Here is a 21792-nt window from a genome sequence, read left to right on the forward strand (position 1 = left end):
TTTGATAAAGTTTCAAATTTATAGGAAAAAGCACCATCACAGAGCAGCACAGAACTTACATGAATTACATTTCACGTGCGTCACCGCCACCAGTTCCTCTTCTTAAAGGCCATATTTACTTACTTATTTGTTTTTTTATTTATTTTTATGTGCATTGGTGTTTTGCCTGTGTAAGGGTGTCAGGTCCCCTGGAACTCTAGTTACAGACAGTTGTGAGCTGCCACATGGGTGCTGGGAATTGAACCTGGGTCCTCTGGAAGAGCAGTCAGTGTTCTTAATTGCTAAGCCATGTCTCCTGCCCCCTAGTTCTTCTTTTTTAAGTACATAAGACAACAATGGACTAGCATTTGCCAACTATTTGGAAATAAGAAACTGAATTACATGATTTCATAGAATATTTCAGTTAAAATAAGAAAAAAGGAATTCAAAAGAATGCGAACCCATCAAATCAGTATCACAAAACCACACTAAAAACCTCTTCACAGCAGAGAAAATGCAAATGTAACAAATACCTGAGACTGTGCATTGATATTGGCTCCTTCTTTAACAAGGACTTTGACAACTTCCGCTTGTCCGGCCAGTGAGGCAATGTGAAGAGCAGTGTTTCCCTTCTGTTTTGACAAAGCAGAATAGAAAAGCGTTACAGGCTTCCAAACTGGGTGGAAACCAAAATGTACAAGCACTTTCAAGCTTATTCATATTTCAAGTTATTAAAATCTGGTATTTTGCGGAGGCAAAGCATTCACACTTTTATCAAGCTCACTTTGTAAAGAACTTTTTAACCCCAAAAAGATGGTTATAGCCGGGCGGTGGTGGCGCACGCCTTTAATCCCAGCACTTGGGAGGCAGAGGCAGGCGGATTTCTGTGAGTTCGAGACCAGCCTGGTCTACAAGAGCTAGTTCCAGGACAGGCTCCAAAGCCACAGAGAAACCCTGTCTCGAAAAACCAAAAAAAAAAAAAAAAAAAATTAAAAAAAAATTAAAAAAAAAGATGGTTATAATCTCTTCCAGCATAATACTGGGGCCGTGTTGAGAACAACAGAGGGCTGAATTTTAACCAAACCACAGTTTGTGGGTATGTGTGGATGTGACATTTCCTGTAGAATTCAAGGAATTTTACAAAGGAAAAAAAAAAGCCAGTACTATTACTTTAAATAAAAAAATACCAACTTGAAAATGTTCCTTGGAACATTGCTTATTTAACTGTACAAAAGTAGGAAGGCTGGGGACACAGCTCTGTAGTTAAGAACATATGCACACAGATCCCATCACCCACATTAGGATGTCCTACTATTGTTTCCTCAATGGATGTCCTGTTAGAGTCTCCTCAGGCACCTGCACATAAGTGCAGATATGCACAAGATGTGTACACACACACACACACACACACACACAATTTATAAAAACCAATCTTTCAAGAAGGCAATTTGGGGTTCTCAGTGAGTGAAGAAATTTTGCTCAGAGTTAGGTTTTGACCTACAACGACACATGCTTTTGCTCAAATCATTTCAGAAATTCAAAAGTAAATTCTCTATCAACCATAGAATTACTTATGATTTCTACCACTTGCCACATCAAAATTTATGAAACGAGTCAACACTCATTAAAGAAAATAAAAACGTGGTTAAGAGAAAAAATGAAAATAGGAAAATTTAAACAGAAACACAGATTTTTGAACCATAAAGTTCAATTCTCTTTCCCTTCTGCTACTAGATCACTGAGAGCCACGATCCACTCAGAGAGACTCCATCTGCTACTGGATCACTGAGAGCTGTGATCCATTCACAAGAGACTCCATTTCCTTCTTTTAAAAATCTCTTCTTCTCCAGAAAATTCTACAGCTCCATTATAGAATTAAAAGTAAATCTGAGCTGGGAGTGTTGGTGCACATCTTTAATCTCAGCACTCTGGAGGCAGAAGTAGGTGGATCTTCGTGAGTTTGAGGCCAGCCTGGTCTATAAGACCTAGTTCCAGGACAGGCTCCAAAAGCTGCAGAGAAACCTGTCTCAAAAAACAAACAAACAACAATAAAAAAGTAAACCAGAGGGGGCTAGAGAGATGGCTCAGAGGTTAAGAGCACTGGCTGCTCTTCCAGAGGTCCTGAGTTCAATTACCAGCAACCACATGGTGGCTCACAATCATCTGTAATGAGATCTGGTGCCCTCTTCTGGCACATGGGCATACATCGAGGCAGAATGTTATATACATAATAAATAAATAAATCTTTAAAAAAAAAAAAAAAAAAAAAAGTAAACCAGAACTGGGTGTGGTTGAACACACCTGAAATCTCTGCACTACCGAGGATGAGGCAGGGGCACCCAGAGTCCCAGAGCACCTGGGATCCGCAGTTGGAATCTTTTATCTTAAAAAGGCAAGAGCTGCAGATTGGTGGTAACACAGCTTCTTGGAATGTGCAAGACCCTGGGTTTGAACCCAAGCACTCAGTCCCGCCCTGCCCCACTGGTAAAAGTGAACACAAAAGAACAAAAACAAATCAAACAAACAAACAAAAAAACCCCGAGAACATTAAAGAAAAAAGAAAAGAAGAAGGTAGTGGAGGGGGCTAAGAAGAGAATAATCTATAATATTAAAATACCAGTAGACTTAAGAAGGAAAAATGGTGATAGGTTTAATGAATATGTTAGGTTAATATGGACAATTCAAGGGAGACAAATACCTTGACCTATATTAAAATCAATACTTTAATAATCCTAGTAATTGAGTCCATGACCCCAAAGACCCAAAAGTTCTCTCACAGTAGAGCAGAAAGGACCTGATATAGTCATATCAAACAGAATGAAGACGAGGAAGGAAAATCAGTTTAACCAAAGCATGAAAATGACCTGCTCATCTCAATTGAGAAGGTGAACTGTTTGTTTGTTTGTTTGTAATGAATTGATTTTAGGAACACAAGTGCAAGTGTCTACAGAGGATCATTTTGATCTAGGCCTCTTTTTGAAACAAAGGAAGAAAGTACATTAGCAACCAGATCTAGGGTTCCAGACTTCTTGAGTCTCACATCTAAATCCTCAAACAAAATGATCCAAATGCTGCTGGGTGATGAAAAAGGTTTCAGTTATATTCCTGAGCATTCAATAATCCCCAGAAATCTTGTGAATAACTGGAAAAGGTTTTAGACCTCTTCCTTTTCAAAACTGCCCAAATTACTATAAATTAAAAACAAACAAACGAAAAAGCCTCTTCCTCATTGTTACAAATCAAATTGTACGGGTAGGAGCGGTACCTTAGTGGCAGAATCCACGGAGGACCCTCTTCCCAGAAGCTCCTGCACGAGGCCCACGTGGCCTTCCTTGGCTGCCAGATGGAGAGCATTGAGTCCATTCTGAGAGAAGAACAAGGCAGGCTTAGAGGCAGAGAAATGAAAAGGAGATAGTGTGCCAATCATACTCAACTCAAACACAATCCAGAATAGACTCACACTCATATCTATCTCTACTTCCCTTTTCTTTCTGTTTTGTTTTATTTATTTACTTACTTTTTGTGTTAACTGGAGTCTATTCCCACTCAGAGAGATGAATTTCCAGAGACAGAGGTGCAGTGGTAATACACGTTAGGAACAAGGTCCAGAGAACTTCATTTCAACAAGCTTGTACTTCTCTAATTAAGAAGTGTAAAAACGTGGGGCTGGAGAGAGGCCTCTGTAGCAAGGGCACTTGCTGGGAAAGTGTGAGACTCTAAGTTCAGATCCCTGTCCCTCCAGCGCACACATCAAAAGCAGGGTGTCCGGACTAAGGATATGATTCAGTGGGTAAGAGGCTGCTCTTCCAAAGGGCCCAATTTGGTTTCTAGCACCTACATAGTGGCTCACAGCTGTCTGTAACTCCAGTTCTAGGGTTTTCCATGTCCTCTGCTGGCCTCTGTGGGTACCAGGTATACATGCAATGTACAGAAACACATGTAGTGTGTAGACATGCGTGAAGGTAAAACACCCACATGTTAAAAATTATAACTAAATATTAATATTTAAAAGCTAGGCAATACTACATACCATCTGGAACCCAAGTATTCATAGGGGACAGGACAAGGGGATCCCTAAGCTAGCTGGTGAGGAGCTAGCACCAGGGTCAGTGAGAAACTGTCTCAAAGGAATAAGGCAGAGAGTAGTACAGAAAACACCAGATTTCCTTCTTTGGCCTCTGCAGATACATAAGCAATCACAGGACACACAAATGTGCACATATGCCATGCACACACACATATGTGTGCACTCTCTCACACACACACGCACACACACACATATATATACACACAAAGCATAGAAGTGTTTTTCTAATGAGAAAATAAATATAATGATTCTGTATTATTTACTGTTTTGGCTAAAATCAAAACTCTGTCCAATTAAAGATAAGGTTTTTCAAAAAATGATAGAAAATCCCTTTTATAAAGTGGGTAAAAGACAAAAGCAAAAGACCATGTGTAAAGTTACAGAACTCTGCAATGATAGTAGTATACGTAAAATAACTTTAGAACCTAAGCACCTTTACTTTTTTAATATTTGTTTATTTATTATGTATACAATATTCTGTTTGTGTGTGTATCTACAGGCCAGAAGAAAGCACCAGACCTCATTACAGATGGTTGTGAGCCATCATGTGGTTGCCAGGAATTGAACTCAGGACCTTTGGAAGAGCAGACAATGCTCTTAACCACTGAGCCATCTCTCCAGCCCAAGCACCTTTTCTTTTCTAAAAAAAAAAAAAAAAAAAAATCCTAGGATCTCTGGTAAACCTGTTAAATCCAGTTTTCACCTACCTAAATCTCTAAAACCTAACTCTGTACTACAGCACTGAAAAAAGTTACCTGAATTGCCCTATAAATTCAATATGGTATTTGTTAAAGCTCCAATGGCATTCTTCACAAATAAATCCACATTTATTCAAATCTCCTAAAATTCAAGAAATCACAAAAGACCAGCATAGCCAAAACTGACCTCAAAATATATAACAGGGTTCAAGCAACCCAAACAGCATGATACGAACATAGAAAGACACATGCATTAACAGGACTGACTGAATAGAGAGCCCAGGAATGAATCACACTTCAGTCAGCTAATTTTGGACTAGTGAATCAAGAACACACATTTGGGAAAGTGAGCCTTTTCAAGAAATCGAACAAAAAGATTCAACAACACATAAATGAGTGAAGCAAGTCCCATATATCTCGCCCGTTAGAAAACAACACAAACGGAATTGAAGACTTAAATGTAAGACCAGAAACTATAAACCAATTAGAAAAAGTGTGGGTAAATGCTTTGTGACCTTGAACTGGACAGGATTGTTTTGGTAAGGATTATTTTTTGTAAATAATAAAAACTGATGTATTTGAAATAAAAAGATAATAGCCATTATAGTGATAAGATTTTGTATGCCAGGGTTTCATCTAAATAGGAATAGATATTTGGGGTTTGAAGATATTTTTTTCAGATACTTTTAGGTCTATTAATGAAACAAAGACTTGCTTTGCCAAAGACATCTCCTCTCTAAAGCATGAGGTCACACAATTCAGTAAGCCTCTAATTTGAGGCCCATCGGTGTGTTGACTCACAGATCTCTCACTGCAACTTTCTGTGATGGTCTACTCTGTGAATTTCCTTTCTGAGGACAGAGAAATGAACTATCACTTCCTTTTGTTTGCTCTCCTGACACTCTGTCTCTTTTGGTTTAAATATAGGATCTTCAGACTAGAGAGATGGTATGAGATCGTTCATTAAGGATTTGTCCTTAGCATCTATGCAAGAAGCTGTGTGTACCTGAAATCCCTCTGCTAGTGGAGAAGGGGTGGGGAAAGGAGGCTTCTCTGGAGTTCATAGGCCAGTTAGCCTAGTGAAGTCAATAAGGTTCAGTGATAAAACAGGTCTCAAACAGTAAGGTGACATCAACTAAGGAAGAAACCTAATGTAGAACTGCGACCTCCATGCACATGTGCATATACCACACACACACACACACACACACACACACACTGGTGTACTAATTATATTAACTCAGTGTTAATATTTTCAAGTTTAAGTAGCTCTTAGATTTATTTTAATTATTTATATTAAAATTTTAAGGATTTCTTTTAGCCAGAGTTTGTAAGCATTTCATTACTACCTTTTTTAAAAGGAGTCATCATATTGATAAAGTATAATTACTCAGATTATCAGCCCTAGGGAGCAGGGCTCATAACAAAACCAGTGTGAAAGCACAGCACATTGCTGGGCTGAGGTGAAAAAGGACCACAAAAGTCCTCAATAAATTATTGACATGTTTATAGTATGTATATATGCATGCTCACCGGTATTGTGATTATGATATCATTAAAAATGAAACTCAAAAAACAAGATAAGAAGTAGGAAGAGACAGAATACGGGTTCCTTAATTCAGACTGTATTCCATTTTCTAATAACTAGCCAAAAAGACAAACATTAAATTATGCTCTCTTTCAAAATGAAAGGACAGAATAAAGAAGCAGAGGGCCTTCTGTTCTCATTTTGGAGCACAGCAATAGTTAACCGAGAGAATGAACTGTGCACACAAAGCCATGAATGTTGCTCAGATGAACGTCCTTATCCACCTTATGTAAAAACCAAATGTGAAGTGCATGATATCCCATAATGCAATGAAGCCCTTTCTGCAGGGAATAGAGATAACATGTTCCAGACACAGAGCTTTCTGATGGCCTCACTTTGTGTCTATACTGATATCTGGGGAATGAATCTTTAATGTCTCAGATAAATAAATTGTCCCAGAAAATTCTTTGTCTCAGCCAAACTCAATAAACTTATGTTGAATGTTCTAATGAATGCAGAGACTGAATGTTTTGATGTGGAAAGAACAATTAGTCCTCAAACATGCGCATGAACCCCTGTTGGGAAAGTTCTAGGGCTTGCCTTGTGTTTCTTTCCAAACATGAAGGCTGTCCAGTCACTTTGTTGCTCTCCTTTCTGATCCCTGAGCAATGTGAAGCATATTTAGCAAAAGTGAAAAGTCCTGCAAAATGTGGCCAGTGTTGCCAGGTGTCTGTGCTGCACTGCAGAGGAATGAAGGCTCCTGCAGGACATCTGGTCCTCAGGAGGATGATCTACAGGACGTACAGCAACATTAGCAGCAGTGAATGTATTCACAATAAATTAACTGAGCTGTACGATTAAGTGGAATTCATCACTGTGCACTCTGATAACTTCAATGCTACCTCATGTTCATAAGATAAAATAGATAAATACTAGGTAGTTATTTCTTGTGCTATCTTGTCTGTGTATGTATGTATGTATGTATGTATGTATGTATGTATCTATCTATCTATCTATCTATCTATCTATCTATCTATCTATCATGTGTGTGTGTGTGTGTGTGCGCGCGTGTGCATGCACAAGTGTGCCACAGCAAACCTGAGGTTATCAGAGAACAGTTTTCAGGACTGTCTTCTTCTACTACATGGAACCCAGTGATTAAACTCAGGTTGTCAGGCTTGGTAGCAAGCACCTTAACTCACTGCGCCATGTGCATGTGCTAAGTTGCTATTTGTGGCAACATATATTGAACAAAAGCTGTTTCTGATTAATTCTACTTTTAGCTACAAGTTCCAATGCCAAGAGATCAGTGTAAGGGCTTTTAGCATCTACTTGCTATGGTTAAACATTTAAAGAGCTTGTGGTGAGAAATCCTCCTTCATTTTGTCTCAGCTGGTAATGCCATTTTAAAAATTGTGGGGGAAGGAGAAGCTGTAGTTTGAATGTTTAGCATGAGAGATGATTAACTAAAAATTTCAAAATAAAAAAATGTTTACCACTGGGAAAAAACCATTTAATATACTACAGCAAATCTGAAAGAAAATAGATGAATACACAGTAAAAAGAATTTCCAAATAATGATTGAAGTGCCAGCTGCTGCTGAGTTCATAGGAAAGGATAGGACGTCTTTCTGTCTCTGTTTTAAAAGGACAGTGGTTTTTTTATTTATGTGCAACTATTAAGCTTTTATTCTTTTTCTATCTTTTCTTATTTCCTCTTTTTTTTTATATTTCAGAAGTAGGAAGATGTTGCTGGGTTAAAGCAAAATTGCAATCTTTCCCTATGCTCCTACATACCAGCACTGTGGCTTTGGGCAACCTGGTCCTCTCAATTCTCTGCCTGCAATGTCTGCTGGAACATCTGTAAGCATTGGCAGTGGAAACATCTAACACCAGAGACCCTCTTTTCAACAACAAGATGGCAAACATAAAAGTGGAAGACCACCAGTTCCATGCTTCGTGTCCATTGTTTTGGACAGGGAAGGATGCAGGCGTTTGGGTCCTTGAGCTACCTGTTGGTCCACATGCTGCTGGACAAACACTAGCCCCTTCGTGCCCACAGCTGAAGCAGTCTGCACCAGGCACGGTAGTGCAACTTAGCCATAAAAATCTAAAGGAAAGGGATGGCTGGGCGGATGGCAAGGGAGGTCAAAATTTAGCCCACTTTCCTTAGGATAAGATCATAATATTTCCTGCAGTGATACATTGTTGTGAAAATATTCCTTGACCTCCAAAAGACTAAATTTTTGCTGAACTTTGTCGTCAAATTAATAAGTTTTGAGATCAATCATGACTATGTACTTAGCCTGCTATAGTCAGCCTGCTTAAATTTAACTTGCCTTTCAGAGAACAATGTAAGCAACGTTACTATGCCTTAGATTTTCTGTGCAAACAGTTTTCATAACCCCAGCACAGCTTTAAAATATTCAATTGTGTACTCTTCCATAATCTCAAAACAAATATCTACCCTAAATGTGACTGTGACTTAGAAACTCCTGTTCTCAGTGATGAGTGATATTCAGGGTCAGCTGGGGTCAGTAAGATGACTGTTTCCCTTGTAAAACTCTGTTAAAGACTTCTATAGAGCCCCTCCTCTCTTTCTTACAGCGTGTTTTCTGGGGCAGTCAATGAATGCCTTTGGTTAGGGGTGGGCATGGCAGATTTCTGACTTATAAATCAGGCAACGGGAACAGACAGATCAGACAAACAGCAGAGAGATGGCAGATACACCAGCAACCCCAACTACAGACTGCAGAAGGCAAGGCGGAGATCAGAGAATTCCAATTCGGGCTTGCTCTTGTTTAAACTAATCCCAACGAGAGCAATCTTTATGTGACATCAACGCATTTTGGTGCCCTCTAAGGTTACCTTTAATGAGTTAACTAGGGCAATTGGCACTGAATAAGTTTTCCACACACAAACTGAAATACCTTCTCTTGTACAAACCACGTAAACAGAGCAATCTAAAAAATGGTATTTCATGAATAATCTGAGGCTCAGAGTAATTAATTAGTAAGTAATGGTAAATGAATATAAAAATGACTTATACTATATCAACACTTATGTTCAAGAAATATTTACTTTACATACTTTATTTTAAAGATTTTTTTAAAAATTTATGTGTATGGTTGTGTGTCTGACTATATGTGCACCATGCGTGTGGGTGACCCCAGAGGCCAGAAGAGAGCATTCGATTCTCTGGAACTGGAGTAACAGGCAGTTGCGAACTGCCTGACACGGACACTGGTAACTGAACATTTGTCCTCTAAAAGAGCAGCAAGTGTTCTTAACCACTGAGCCATCTCTTTGGATGCTATATACTTTATTATACAAGAATATTTACATAATAATGATTGAGTGATATGTTAAGAGATAATGTAGCATTAAATCCTAACAAGGACAATAATAGTCCATTCTTAATAGTCCATATGACCCAGTCCACCAGGCAAGAGACTAAGTCTTATGATGCTGGAGTCAGGGATACAGGATATTCTTAATATCTGTGAGGAGAACTGCAAGTTTGAACATAAAGGAAAGAAACAGACACTGGCATGGAGTCTGATCAGTTGTGTGGATGCGGTAGTGATATGGATGAGACTCGTGCTGGATAAATACTTGCACCAGAAGACTTGTAACATGACTGGAACACATCACCTTAAGGTGTAGCTTCACTTCACCAATTACTTGTTCAGCTGTTGGTTTTACTGCAGCAAGTATAGATTTATTTCTAGCAACATTTTGAGCATTTGTCAATCATATTGAACAGGCACAATTACGCAGCATTCTCAGGATAAATCATTGCTAATGGTTTCATGTACATCGATGCTGATGAAGTAAAATGAACTGGGTTTTTTAAACAATCAACAAAGATTCACCGAGGTCTTACTTCAAGTCACTGGGTTCTGCAGCCCTTTGATCATCAAGAGAGCTGTCATTTTTGATAATGCACTTTTAGAATAATGCTATTTCTATACATCATGTAAAATGCCTAAATATACCTCTAGCAAGTGGTTAAACAATAAGAACATTCTGCTTCTCTGTAAAAGCCATGCACACATGGTTTCTTTGAGGCATCTCTATTTCTCTAAAAAGTAATATCATTACAGTATAATTATATCCATATTCTGTCTTCATGGAGATGTTGGTCATTTCAAAATGACTTAGTCTATTGCTTTTCTGTGTGTGTGTTAGAAATGTAACTAACACCCAGAGGCTCTAAAATTTTTTATTACTATTTATTCTTCTTGAGGTTTTATCCAGTAGTTTCATGCAAACAAAGAAAAGCAAGAAATGGACAAATAACTCATGAAGTCAGAAAGAGAAATAGTGAATAGGACATAGTGAAAACCCAATAGCAAGCAACGTGTTACCTACTGTTTAAGATGTTTGGTGGGTGTTCTAAACAAGAAGACAATATAACATAGTTTCTATCCCCTGGTAGCCTGTAAGTGTGGTGGTTAAGTAATAAAAATCAACTAACTACTACATAGACTTGTTAATAATTTCATTTCCATATCTTCGGATAATTTACTTTGTTAATCTGACAAGCCTTCTACTCTGGCTTTTACATATCAGAAAAACCCAACTAACTTGTATAATTTCTTTAATTATAGTAAAATGTAAACGCTTGATGGGAAACAATTAAAATGTATGCTTTCAAGGGAAAGTTCAGAAGAAATGGTCACTTGGTCATCATTGTTGTTGTTGTTTTTCCAGACAGGGTTTCTCTATGTAGCTCTGGCTATCTTGGAACTCATTCTGTAGATTGAGTTGGCCTCAAACTTGGAGATCCGCTTGCCTCTGCAGGACAATAATGGCTCTCACGTCCTCCAACTATGGGCATGGTACCTTGTCTACACTGAACAAGCTCTCTCAGAGCTACAATGCTAGTTTCCATTATGATGAGTTGAGTTGGGCATTTCTTATTTCCGATTATGTTTACCAACAAAAGTATTCATTTATACAAATATTTATTTTTTTAAAGTTTCTGAATTCCAACAGAACTGGGGAAGCAAGTGTATAAGAGAAGCTCAGTCCCAGGAGTAGTCAACTACTCCATAATTCAGAGTGCTGATGTCTGACCCTGGGAATCTGAATGCAGTTCATTTCCTTGCTAGTTTCACATAGTCTTACTCTGTGGTTAAATGATTTTTTTACAAGAAATTAATTATAGATAGAGTCTTTAGTGAATATGAAGTGTTCAAATAAAATAGTCACATGAATCTCAAAGGAAAACTACTTTATCTACTTATAAATGCCACATTTTAAAGAGTTTTAAATATTGAACTTAAAAAGAACACACTATTTGAATAATAGCCAAAGCTTACTCTAGCTTTCTCTTATGATTCAAGCCCTATGTTAAGCACACAATTGTATTAATTCATCTAATCTTGGAATTAAACCTAGACAATATGAACTAACTGGTGACCTGTGGTGAGGGACCAAACTCAGCCTATCCCTCCCTGGTATAATCCTATTTCACTCTTGAGAACTCAGTTTCTCCTTATCCCTATCTGCAATTCTAATTACTGAGAAGTAGCTCAGACTCTGAAAATTATTTCTTAAGCTTTTAGAATTACACCGCTCAAATGTGTCAATGTGATAAAATGGAATATTAAAGTGGATTACAGGGTTCTGTGGTATCAAATGAATACTAAACTTTCATTTAAAAGAAAAAAACGAAAGAATGGAGCTGAGGTGGCTGATTTCTTAGGTTTCTTACAGTAATCAAGTACTATGGTTCAAAGGTTAGGTGCTAATCAATGACAGCATCCTTCTCCACTTTTTAAAAAAAATTATTAACTTCAGTATTTGAAAAAGATGCAAATACCTAAAGACATCATTCACCAAATCTAACCAGTCCCAACTGGTTATACAACTCAAAGAGCTTTTCCACAATTAGAATAGGCATTCAAAATGGAAAATGTCTTCCATTTTATGTATTAATTTTATGCATTCACTGTCTAATATATTTTATTCACTTGTTCTACTCCAAACATAAAAAATCCATGATACTAGAAAACAATTAGCTATTTATCTTCCTTCATAACTCATGTCAATTACCAGCATTTGATCCTTCCTCATCTCCTACTATTTAGCCTTTCTTATTTTATCTCCACGTTTCACTGTACCTATCCCTAGACATAATTCATTAGACACTGTCTTATATTTGTCCTAACTTTTAGTTTATCAAGCAAAGTGTTTAAAATAAGGGCATTGAAAACCCGGGTTTTCTCCCTGTAAGAGAATCTATCAAGGTTGACAATAAGAGGCAGAGTGTGCATCTGCCTAGAACCTTCCTACTGATGGGAAGTCTTACCGTGTATAGTAGAATGACCAGATGTCTGGAAATGAATATTTTTTAAGAACAGTTTTAGAAAAATTTGGGGGAAAATGTATTAGCACTTGTCTGAAATCTGTACATCAGTAATTCTAGAATGAGTGCACTATCTACTTTCAGCCATCACAGTCAGGATTTGTTCTCCCAAGTGAAGGTGACTACAGCGAGATGGGTTGTTGTGTAATGTAGGAGAGGCCTGACATCCTTCCTTTAAAGAAGATCAGGATGCTGTGAACCATTTATGGTGCGTACAGTACAGTAATGAGTATGTAGTAGGCATGTAATAAAGATAATACCATTTGATATCATAGGTATTGTGGCTGCGACTCCATAGATATGTCATTTATTACTCAGAATGAGTTAAGCCAATGGTCCAATATCCAGGGCTGATTCAATCATGAATTTACTGAATATTAATTGGATACATATTATACATCAATACTAGGTCATTTAACAGTATACTGTACACTAAGAGTAACTTTTAATCTGTAAGATTTAGCTTATTAGTCATTGCAAGCTGATTGATGTAAGTCAGAGCTAGCCTCTCCCCACAAGTTTCTCTTTACCCAGATTTATATTGGCATATTCCAGAACTTTTCCTCATCAATCCCTCAATCTTCCTGTGTTGTTAATGTTTCCTTTTCCCAGGGTGAGGCACTTGCATCCTTTTCTGTATATTTCTACAATTTTAGCATTGGGGGCTGAAAAGTTGCCTCAGTGGTTAAAAACGCTGGCTGCTCTTCCAGAGGACTCCAGTTTGATTCTAAAAAGCTACATGGTGGCTCACAACCTTTTGTAGCTCCTGTTCCAGGAGAGCCAATACCTTCTGGCACCAGGCTAGTACACGATACACAGACATATACACAGGCAAACACTCATACACATAAGATAAAGAATAATAACAATAAAAAGAAAATATAAAATTTTAGCAGTGGATGAAATTTGTTAATAAGACTGAAAGCTTGCACAACAGTTTGAAAAGGAGAGCTGTGTGCTTAGTGTCTGGATAGCTAGTTCTAAGGAACTGGACTAACACATCTTTTGAGAAACTCCTTGCTGTCTTGGATGAGCAATTTTATTATTCCCAACTCCCTGGTTCATTTTTCTCCCTACTTTCCTCCTCAACCTTCACGGGCACAATTAGGCACTTTTCCTTATTTCTCAAAGGAAATATTATGACATAAATTATCTGACAAGCCTCTTCACAGGGGCAGAGACACCCTTCACTCAGCCCACCAATGACTGCACATCCACTAATGTTCAAGGATTCATTTCAGACCAACCATCACCCAGTACCCTGTACAAAGAGTTTCCTCAGGGTGTGTGCTGTACACACACACAGGCATATGCACACCCTTATACTCCAAGGTGTGCCCGTACTCTCTGAATTTCTCTCATTCTGCCCTTAAAGACCTTCCATTTCTTTTTTTTTTTTAAACTTCAGTTTAGTGAGGCCTAGTGTAACTTCCTGTGCCTGGCTTAAGTTTGGAGACCTGTCTCTGGCTACCTGACCTAGACTTGCCTCTGCCCAGCCACTGCTAGCATGACAAAATATTATTGGCCCTTATTCCTTATTCCACCCCAACCCATCCCAAGCTTCTCCACCCCCATCACAACCTTATATAAGGTCCTGCCTGATACCATTAAATGAGATCCTGCTTTGACAGACTCCGACTCTGTGGGTGTGTGTCTCCCCGGTGGAGGGCTGGGTTGTTCTATACTCACCATCCTGCTCAGCCCCAGGGAGTCTTTGGCGGGTCCAGCTCTGCCCCGCTCTTTCTGCCAGAGAATGTGGCACTAAATGTCTTCCCTGAATGTTCCTCTAACCCTTGTTTCAATAAAGCCTGAAGACACAGCTTTCCTGAAGACACTGAAGCTATGGATACTTATTTGACCCTATTGCTACTCACTGTGCTTGCTCTTTATTCTATCCTGTCTTCCTAATTCATCCTCCTTCTTCCTAAGCCTTCATGGGTGTTCGGCCTGTGTTCCCTAGCTCTCATTCCTCATCTTTCCAGAGATTGACATCACTTCACTGTTGTGCTTTCCCACTTACTCATATGTGAACTTACCAAAATACTTTAAGGTTCTAGAATTTCTCTCTGCGGATGATAAGTCTTCATCCTTACCTTGTCTACTCACTCCAATATCACACCCTAGTCCTTGCCATGTCAAAAAATAAGAATTGTCCTTCAAGATCTGCTTTACCATCGAATCCTTTGATCTTCACTCATCTGATGTCAACAATCCTCCCAGCTCTGATGTCCAGAATTCATTCATTTGTTTACCACAGTGTTCTCTTGTCTCTGCTCAGGACAAATTCTGTGCATGCTCTTTGTAATGATGTCATGCATTTCCTTCCAAGTATCCTAAGTTCACTTGCATGTCTGTAGCTTTCCCATACATGTTTGCTTAAACCACATTCCCAATCATAAGCAATGCCATCTTCTGCCTGAACTTGACTTCAGAAGAACACACATACATGTCACCTAGACTCACTAAAAGCACATGCTCATGAGCCTCAAGCAGGTCCTTAGCATTATTTGTCAATCACGACCATCACAGTTACCCTTGGGCATTCTTTCCTCCTTTCCTGGATCAATCATTTCACACCTTTCTCCACAATCCCCATCACCTCTCTCCTATAATTCAGATAACAACTTCAACTCATTTCACTGAAAGACCAGAAGGCAGCTTAAAGCTCCTACCCCACACCCCCCTTTCCAGCCCCATAGTCATTCTACTTCCTGCTTTACCCACATGCCCTTTGCCTCCTTAGCTAGCTACAGCCCCAGGAAAGAACAAATCTCCATTGTGTGCCAGCCCTCATCAATCAAAGAGCACTTGGTCCTTCTCCCATCTCTCTTTAGTTTCCAGCTGTCTCTTCCTTAAATCACCAATGGCTTTTCTTTCCCTGATGATCTTTTCCATCAATGAAACAAACATGCCGTCGCTTCTTTTACATAAACAGAAATGTCTCTCATGACCCTGTTTTCCTTTACAGCCACTCCCTTGTCTCTTCTGTGCTTTACAGAAAAGACCTGAAGGAATAGTTGGCCTGACCATTGTCCAGTGAATGAACTCCATCTGCCTCACTCCACCCGCCACTGAATTTATGCTATGAGATCATCTCTTACTACTACAATGCTTCAGATATTATTCAGTTCCTCAGCATATTTTCTCAAAAACATTCTATGAAGCTGACCATTTCATAGACCTGAAAATAGCTTTTTTATGTAGTTTTCAAGACATAAATCTCTTCAGGTTTCCCTCCTCCATCTTTGAGCACTCTTGCCCATTCTCACCCCCTGAGTGACCTGAGGTTCATCTGTCAAACACCCTTATTATCCATAGACACTCATAAATACTTCTCTTGGTAATCTCATCCAGTATGATGTTTTGAGAATTGTGTAGACATTGACTGAAGTAAAGCTTCTATCTTTGACCAAAGCTTTTTTTCTGAACTTCAGACTCAATGTGTCCAACTGCCTAATCTTAGGTACCACAACAACAAACTTAAAATGTGCAAAATTGGCCAATTCCTTCAAGCGTACTCATCTCACAGACTTCTCCATCAATAGTTTATGAAAAATCAACCCTCCCTTTTCCCACGGCAACCCCAAACTTCATTCTTCACCCCCTCCTCTGCCCTCATTTTGTATCAAATCCATCCGGATGGAGGACACAAGGTCCTTGTGCTTACAGATGGGCACTAGGGAAACCAGGAATGTTAAACATGTGACATCGTCTCTTCAAAAAAAATAAAGAGATGTTTGACCTGTTTTCTGCCCAGAAAGTTGGTAATGGATGTGCTTAGCAGATTAGTGACCTCTGTGCTGTCTCTATGACCAGGCCATACCTGGCTTCCCCATACAAACAAGGCTCACCACTTCTGTATATTGCCCTAATGTAAAACAACTCCTTGCTCACCTAAAGCAACTTAAGACCTTTTCCCTAGGCTGTCCTTGCTTGCTTCTGTCTGGGTGCTACTACCAGACCTCAGCTAAGTCAGTTTCTATCACTTCTTTCCTAAAATTTCTCTAGTCACTTTTCTTAATTAGAATCAAAGCCAAGGTTATTTCTTAAACTAACCTGCAAACATTCACGGCTGTAGCCTTCTGCTCTCCTCAACCTCCTGCTGTTCTTCTCCCTCATTTTATTTCAGGCAGGCTGGCTGACCTCCCTGCTGATCACAGGACACATCACCATATTCTACGAGCTCTCTCCTCAAGGATTGTAAAATATGCTCCTTGAGAATAATGCATGCCTTCACGTTTGGCTCTGCTGAGTATTCATTCGGCCATCTTGTCAGCCATGACACACTGCTCTCACCCATACTCTCCTCTCCTACTCTACATTCCTTTTCCGTGTCTTTTTACTGCTTTTGGTTTTCTGTTATTTTCCTTCATTTCAATATGGATTTTGTTATTTATTTCTAGTTGGCTCTGAGTTCACAGATATCCACGTGCCTCTGTCTCCTGAGTACTGAGATTAAAAGTACACCCCAGCACACCCAATGATCTACTGCTTTTCCTCTTTCCCTGTATATTAGTTACCATCCTATTGTTATGAAAAAAAAAACACCATGACCAAGGCAAATTGTAAGAGAAATCATTTTCTTGGGCCTATGGTTTCTGTGGGTTTTTGTGATGATAAGAGTAAAGGCATGTGGCTAGGAACAGCTGAGAGATCACTTCACCATCCATAAGGAGGCAGCAGAGAGATGACACCCTGGGAATGGAGCAATTCTTGATATTGCAAACCCTGCCCCGGTGGCATACTTCCTCCAGTAAGGCCACACCTCCTTTTTCAAACAGTTCCACCAACTTGGGACTGAGTAGTCAAATATTTGAGTCTATGGAACCTATTCTCATTCAAACTACAACACTATATATCTTGCTAACTTCCTTGCTCTTGTCTTTCTCATTTGAGGGTTTGGATTATAAACTACAAGATAGCAGAGGTCTTTCTTCCTTCTGACTACTGCATCCTCAGCACCAAAAATTTGTTTAAATAAACAGATGAACAAGTGTTGTGCCTGACATCAGATTGGAATACAAGAATTCTGTGGTTAGGATAGCTGAAGCAAGTTAAGGAGAAGGGTGGCTGCTGGGAAATCAAGCATTGCAATCCATGTCCTTTGGTCACAGGAAGAGAGGACTCAAGAGAATTCCCGGAATATAGAGTATTCTGTTCCAATCTAAACCATGCAGACAGTACTTAAGAGCACAGCCATGGAAATAATTTGAATAAGGTCACCCCTACATTTCCAAAATGAAAGAGTCATCACATTTCAAACCTCTTTCTCAGTACCGGGAGGTACAAATACAGTCAAAACCTTTTAGTGCTGGGGATGAGAACTTAATAGAATGTCTCCTAGAATTGCTTACCACTGAATAAACATCAATGCTGAACTTCAAGAGATTAGAAAGACCATATTTAGTTTGAATTTGAGTTGAAATCGTCTAATATAATATATTGCTTCTATTAAATGAGGTATCAGCAATAAACACGGGTTGGGTTTTGTCAACTTGATACAAGCTAGGGTCATCTAGGAAGAGGGAATCTTGACTGAGAAAATGCCCCCATCATATTGATCTATAGGTAAGCCTGTGGGGGCATTTCCTTAATGATTGATGTGTGAGGACCCAAGCCACTGTGAGTGTCCCATCTTTGGGCAGAGGGCATCTGTTTTCTAAGAAGGCAAATGGAATGAGCCATGTGGAACATGTCAAGGAGTCTTCCTTCATGGCCTCTGCTTTACTTCCTACCTCCAGGTTATTCCTGCCCTGAGTTCCTGCCCTGGCTTCCCTTCATAATGTAGTGATCCAGATGTGTAAGCCAAATAAACCCTTTTATCCACACGCTATTTTTGGTCTTGGTGTTTTATCACAGCAACAGAAAGCAAACTATGACAATCAAATTGATATTTGGCTATGTTTTACAAATATATTTACATCTAATTTAACTATTTCTAAAACTGTAACATATTCTATTGCTCTAAATTTTATGAATTCAATTATTTCTTATTCATTTTTATTGCCCTTATTAAGACCCAAACTAGTATTACTGTTCTTGACATTTTTAAAGACAGGGCTACACCAGATGAATCCAAATAGCATCTGTGAGAAACATTTTAGTTGCAGAAAAACATCTTAGTTTAACACAACCCTCTCTGATGGCACAGACCATGGACATGCACTTAAGATTCTGTCCTGTCTATGAAAATAGTACTGCTTCTGCCAACAGGAAGATTGAGAATCAATATGAGATGACTGCCCTAATCTATTGTAGACTGTCATGTTCAATAATATCCATGGAGTGTTTATTACACTAGGAATTTCTCAAGCATTCCCTCAAGTTATTTACAACCCTGACTTCAGGTGGTTATGATCAGTGGGGATAAGCAAATTCAGACATGAGGAGGAAACTTGCCCAACATCCTTTAGCCTGAAAAAAAAAAATGAGAAAATGGATTCTGATACCCACCTTTTTAACATGACTTCCAAAACTAGTCAGAGTCCCATTTGCTAATGCTATTATTGAATGTATTAGCTTATTGCTGAAGGCTTGTCATGCTCGAAACATCAATATTGCCTTAACATGAAGTTTTTTAAAAATCTGATCCTAATTTCAGTTTAAGGACCCTTAGCACGCCAACACATGTGATATTTTTAGAAAGCTGGTACAGTCCAAATTGTCTTTCATTGAGAAATACAACAGGGACAGAGAGTCCCGGCTCTTATACTGTATGTCACAATGTTTCCTGGAAACCCCAGCTTAGAAGACAAACACGGAATATGCTTTCTTCTCTTGGTCTCTATACCATAGCATGTGAATGTCACCTAATTAGAAACAGGATAATTTGGCTTCAATAACTGCAGCTTCCATCCACATATGTATTTAGAAATTATTTTCAGTTTTACATTTTATTTGAATTTTAGTAGAATTCTCAGTAACTGTGGTAGAATTTCTGGTGATGTCCCCTGCCTGCCACCATGTGGCAGATGTCCATGCCAGCTTAACTCTGCATGCCCTGCCCCCTCGTCTCTGAACACCTTCCTCCTGACAGCTGGATTTACAGCGTGCCTCCCTGAGCTTTGTTGTAACTGTAATCAAAGTGTCCAGGAGCTGTAGCTGGAGCCTGCTCCTGAGTTCCTTCACTAACAGGATGAAGACCCTAGAGGACACCTGAATGGTGACATGTAGCAACTCCCATTGGGCTCTCCCAATGCTTCAGTGACACAACTGGGGAAGAATAAATGGGAATTTAGGAATTTAATAATTAGTGAATGATAAATAACCAGGCTACATTTTAGAAAGTATTCAAGAGATTTATTGATTTCAATATTATAGAGCAAGACTTCTTAACCTTCTTACACCTTTGACTCCTTTCTACTCAAGTAATTTTCATGGAACTCTGAGTGCATATAGAAATATAAAGTGAGTACATAAACCAAGCATTTCCTAATAATGAAGCATGAGGAAATTTATTTTAAGGTAGTTTTGTATGTTACCATTTACTAAAGATGAAGGCACATCTGTGCACCACCGAGACAGATGTGCTTCTTTATGTTTACAGAAAAGCTAAATCTTGGCTGAATATTTGATAAATGAAGATCTTTAGATACTCTGGTTTTATCTATCATCTATCTATCTATCTATCTATCTATCTAATCTATCTATCTAATCTATCTATCTATATCATCTATCTAATCTATCTATCTATCATCTATCTAATCTATCCATCTATCTATATCATCTATCTAATCTATCCATCTATCTATCCATCTATCTATCTATCATCTATCTTATCTATCTATCTATCTATCTATCTATCTATCTATCTATCTATCTATTTGATTTTGGGGGCAGGGTTTCTCTGTTTGGCCATGGCTGTCCTCAGAACCTGCTTTGCAGACCACCTGCCTCTGCCTCCCATGTGCCACCACCACCTGGCAGGTACTCTGATTTTATAGTCGCCACTTCTGACAGCGTCATCTCACATGAGTATATACTGGAAAATTGGAGAAATACATTTGGTACCATTTCTGAAACCATTGAAAATTCTGTCCCTAAACACAGCTCAAAAATTCTTTTAATGCGTTTTTTTTTTTTTAAATGAAACTAAGGTCAGGAATTCATACAGCAATTTTAAAAACCAAACATTCTCATACAATATAATCCACAGACATACTAATTTGACACTGGCATGCTGAAGAGATAGCGGTAGGGAAATATTTAAAGTCTTCTTTTGATAATTAAACTATTATATTTCTTTATGAGAAGAAAACTTTGCATATGTTCAATGACGTTGCAGGCTGTGGCCGCTCCAGAGGCCAAAGTGCTCATGCTGTGTGTCTAGGACCAGGGCTGAAGAGAAGCTCTACCGCAGTGCAGAGAAAGCGTGAGACAAACGGCTTGGGTTCGTTATCATTTGATTTCAGTTGATGCTGGTTGTTTCACATCCCAAAGCCTTTTCTTGTTAAGGACTTTTTGTGACAACACATTCACTTCGATAAGCTTGCACTGGTCACAAGCCACAGCTTAGGGAGCTTGTGTCCAGAGATTTAAGAAAAGTGGCCAAATGCATAGGAGGATGGAGCAACAGCATCCAACCACTCCTGGGTCATTTGAAATAAAAAAAAATGAAAATGACCTCACATAAACATGATATTGATACTTAGCTTTGCCTCTCTCTCTCTCCTTCTCTCTCTCCTTCTCTCTCTCTCTCTCTCTCTCTCTCTCTCTCTCTCTCTCTCTCTCTCTCTCTCTCTCAGACACACACACTACCACCACCACCACAAACAACAACAACAAAAACACCACCAACAACATCAACATTTACAAACCATAGGATTACTGGGGTCTTCTAGACACTTTAACTTATGGTACAAAAACCTTCAACAAAATGTCAAGAAAATATCAGTACTCTTGGGGGGAAAATAGTATCAAAAATAAATAATTTTATCCCTAATTAATAATCCAGACACTTGATTTAAACTAATACAGTAATTTTCTATAGCCTCAGAACTAACCATATTTCTAAACCGGTGTTGTTTTAAGTTTTTTTGTTGTGTGACTTTTGTTTGTTTGAGACACTGTCTTATGTAGGTAGCCCAGGCTGGCCTTGACCTCACTGTGTAGCTGAGGATGAACTT

At 38.8% G+C, this 21792-nt stretch overlaps 1 protein-coding gene across 50 annotated transcripts in view; it reads right to left on the bottom strand.

Moving 5' to 3' along the window:
* Positions 1–21792, bottom strand: part of Ank2 (ankyrin 2) — a 532749-nt gene that overhangs the window by 151566 nt on the left and 359391 nt on the right. For all 50 annotated transcript variants that reach the window (XM_057793904.1, XM_057793906.1, XM_057793908.1 and 47 more), the window contains 2 exons: positions 3245–3343; positions 513–611 (listed from right to left, as the gene is read on the bottom strand). In XM_057793904.1, the coding sequence (XP_057649887.1) occupies positions 513–611; positions 3245–3343 (198 nt within the window). The remainder of the gene's footprint in view (positions 1–512; positions 612–3244; positions 3344–21792) is intronic.

The sequence above is a fragment of the Chionomys nivalis genome, chromosome 18, assembly GCF_950005125.1.
Source record: "Chionomys nivalis chromosome 18, mChiNiv1.1, whole genome shotgun sequence".
NCBI lineage: Eukaryota > Metazoa > Chordata > Mammalia > Rodentia > Cricetidae > Chionomys > Chionomys nivalis.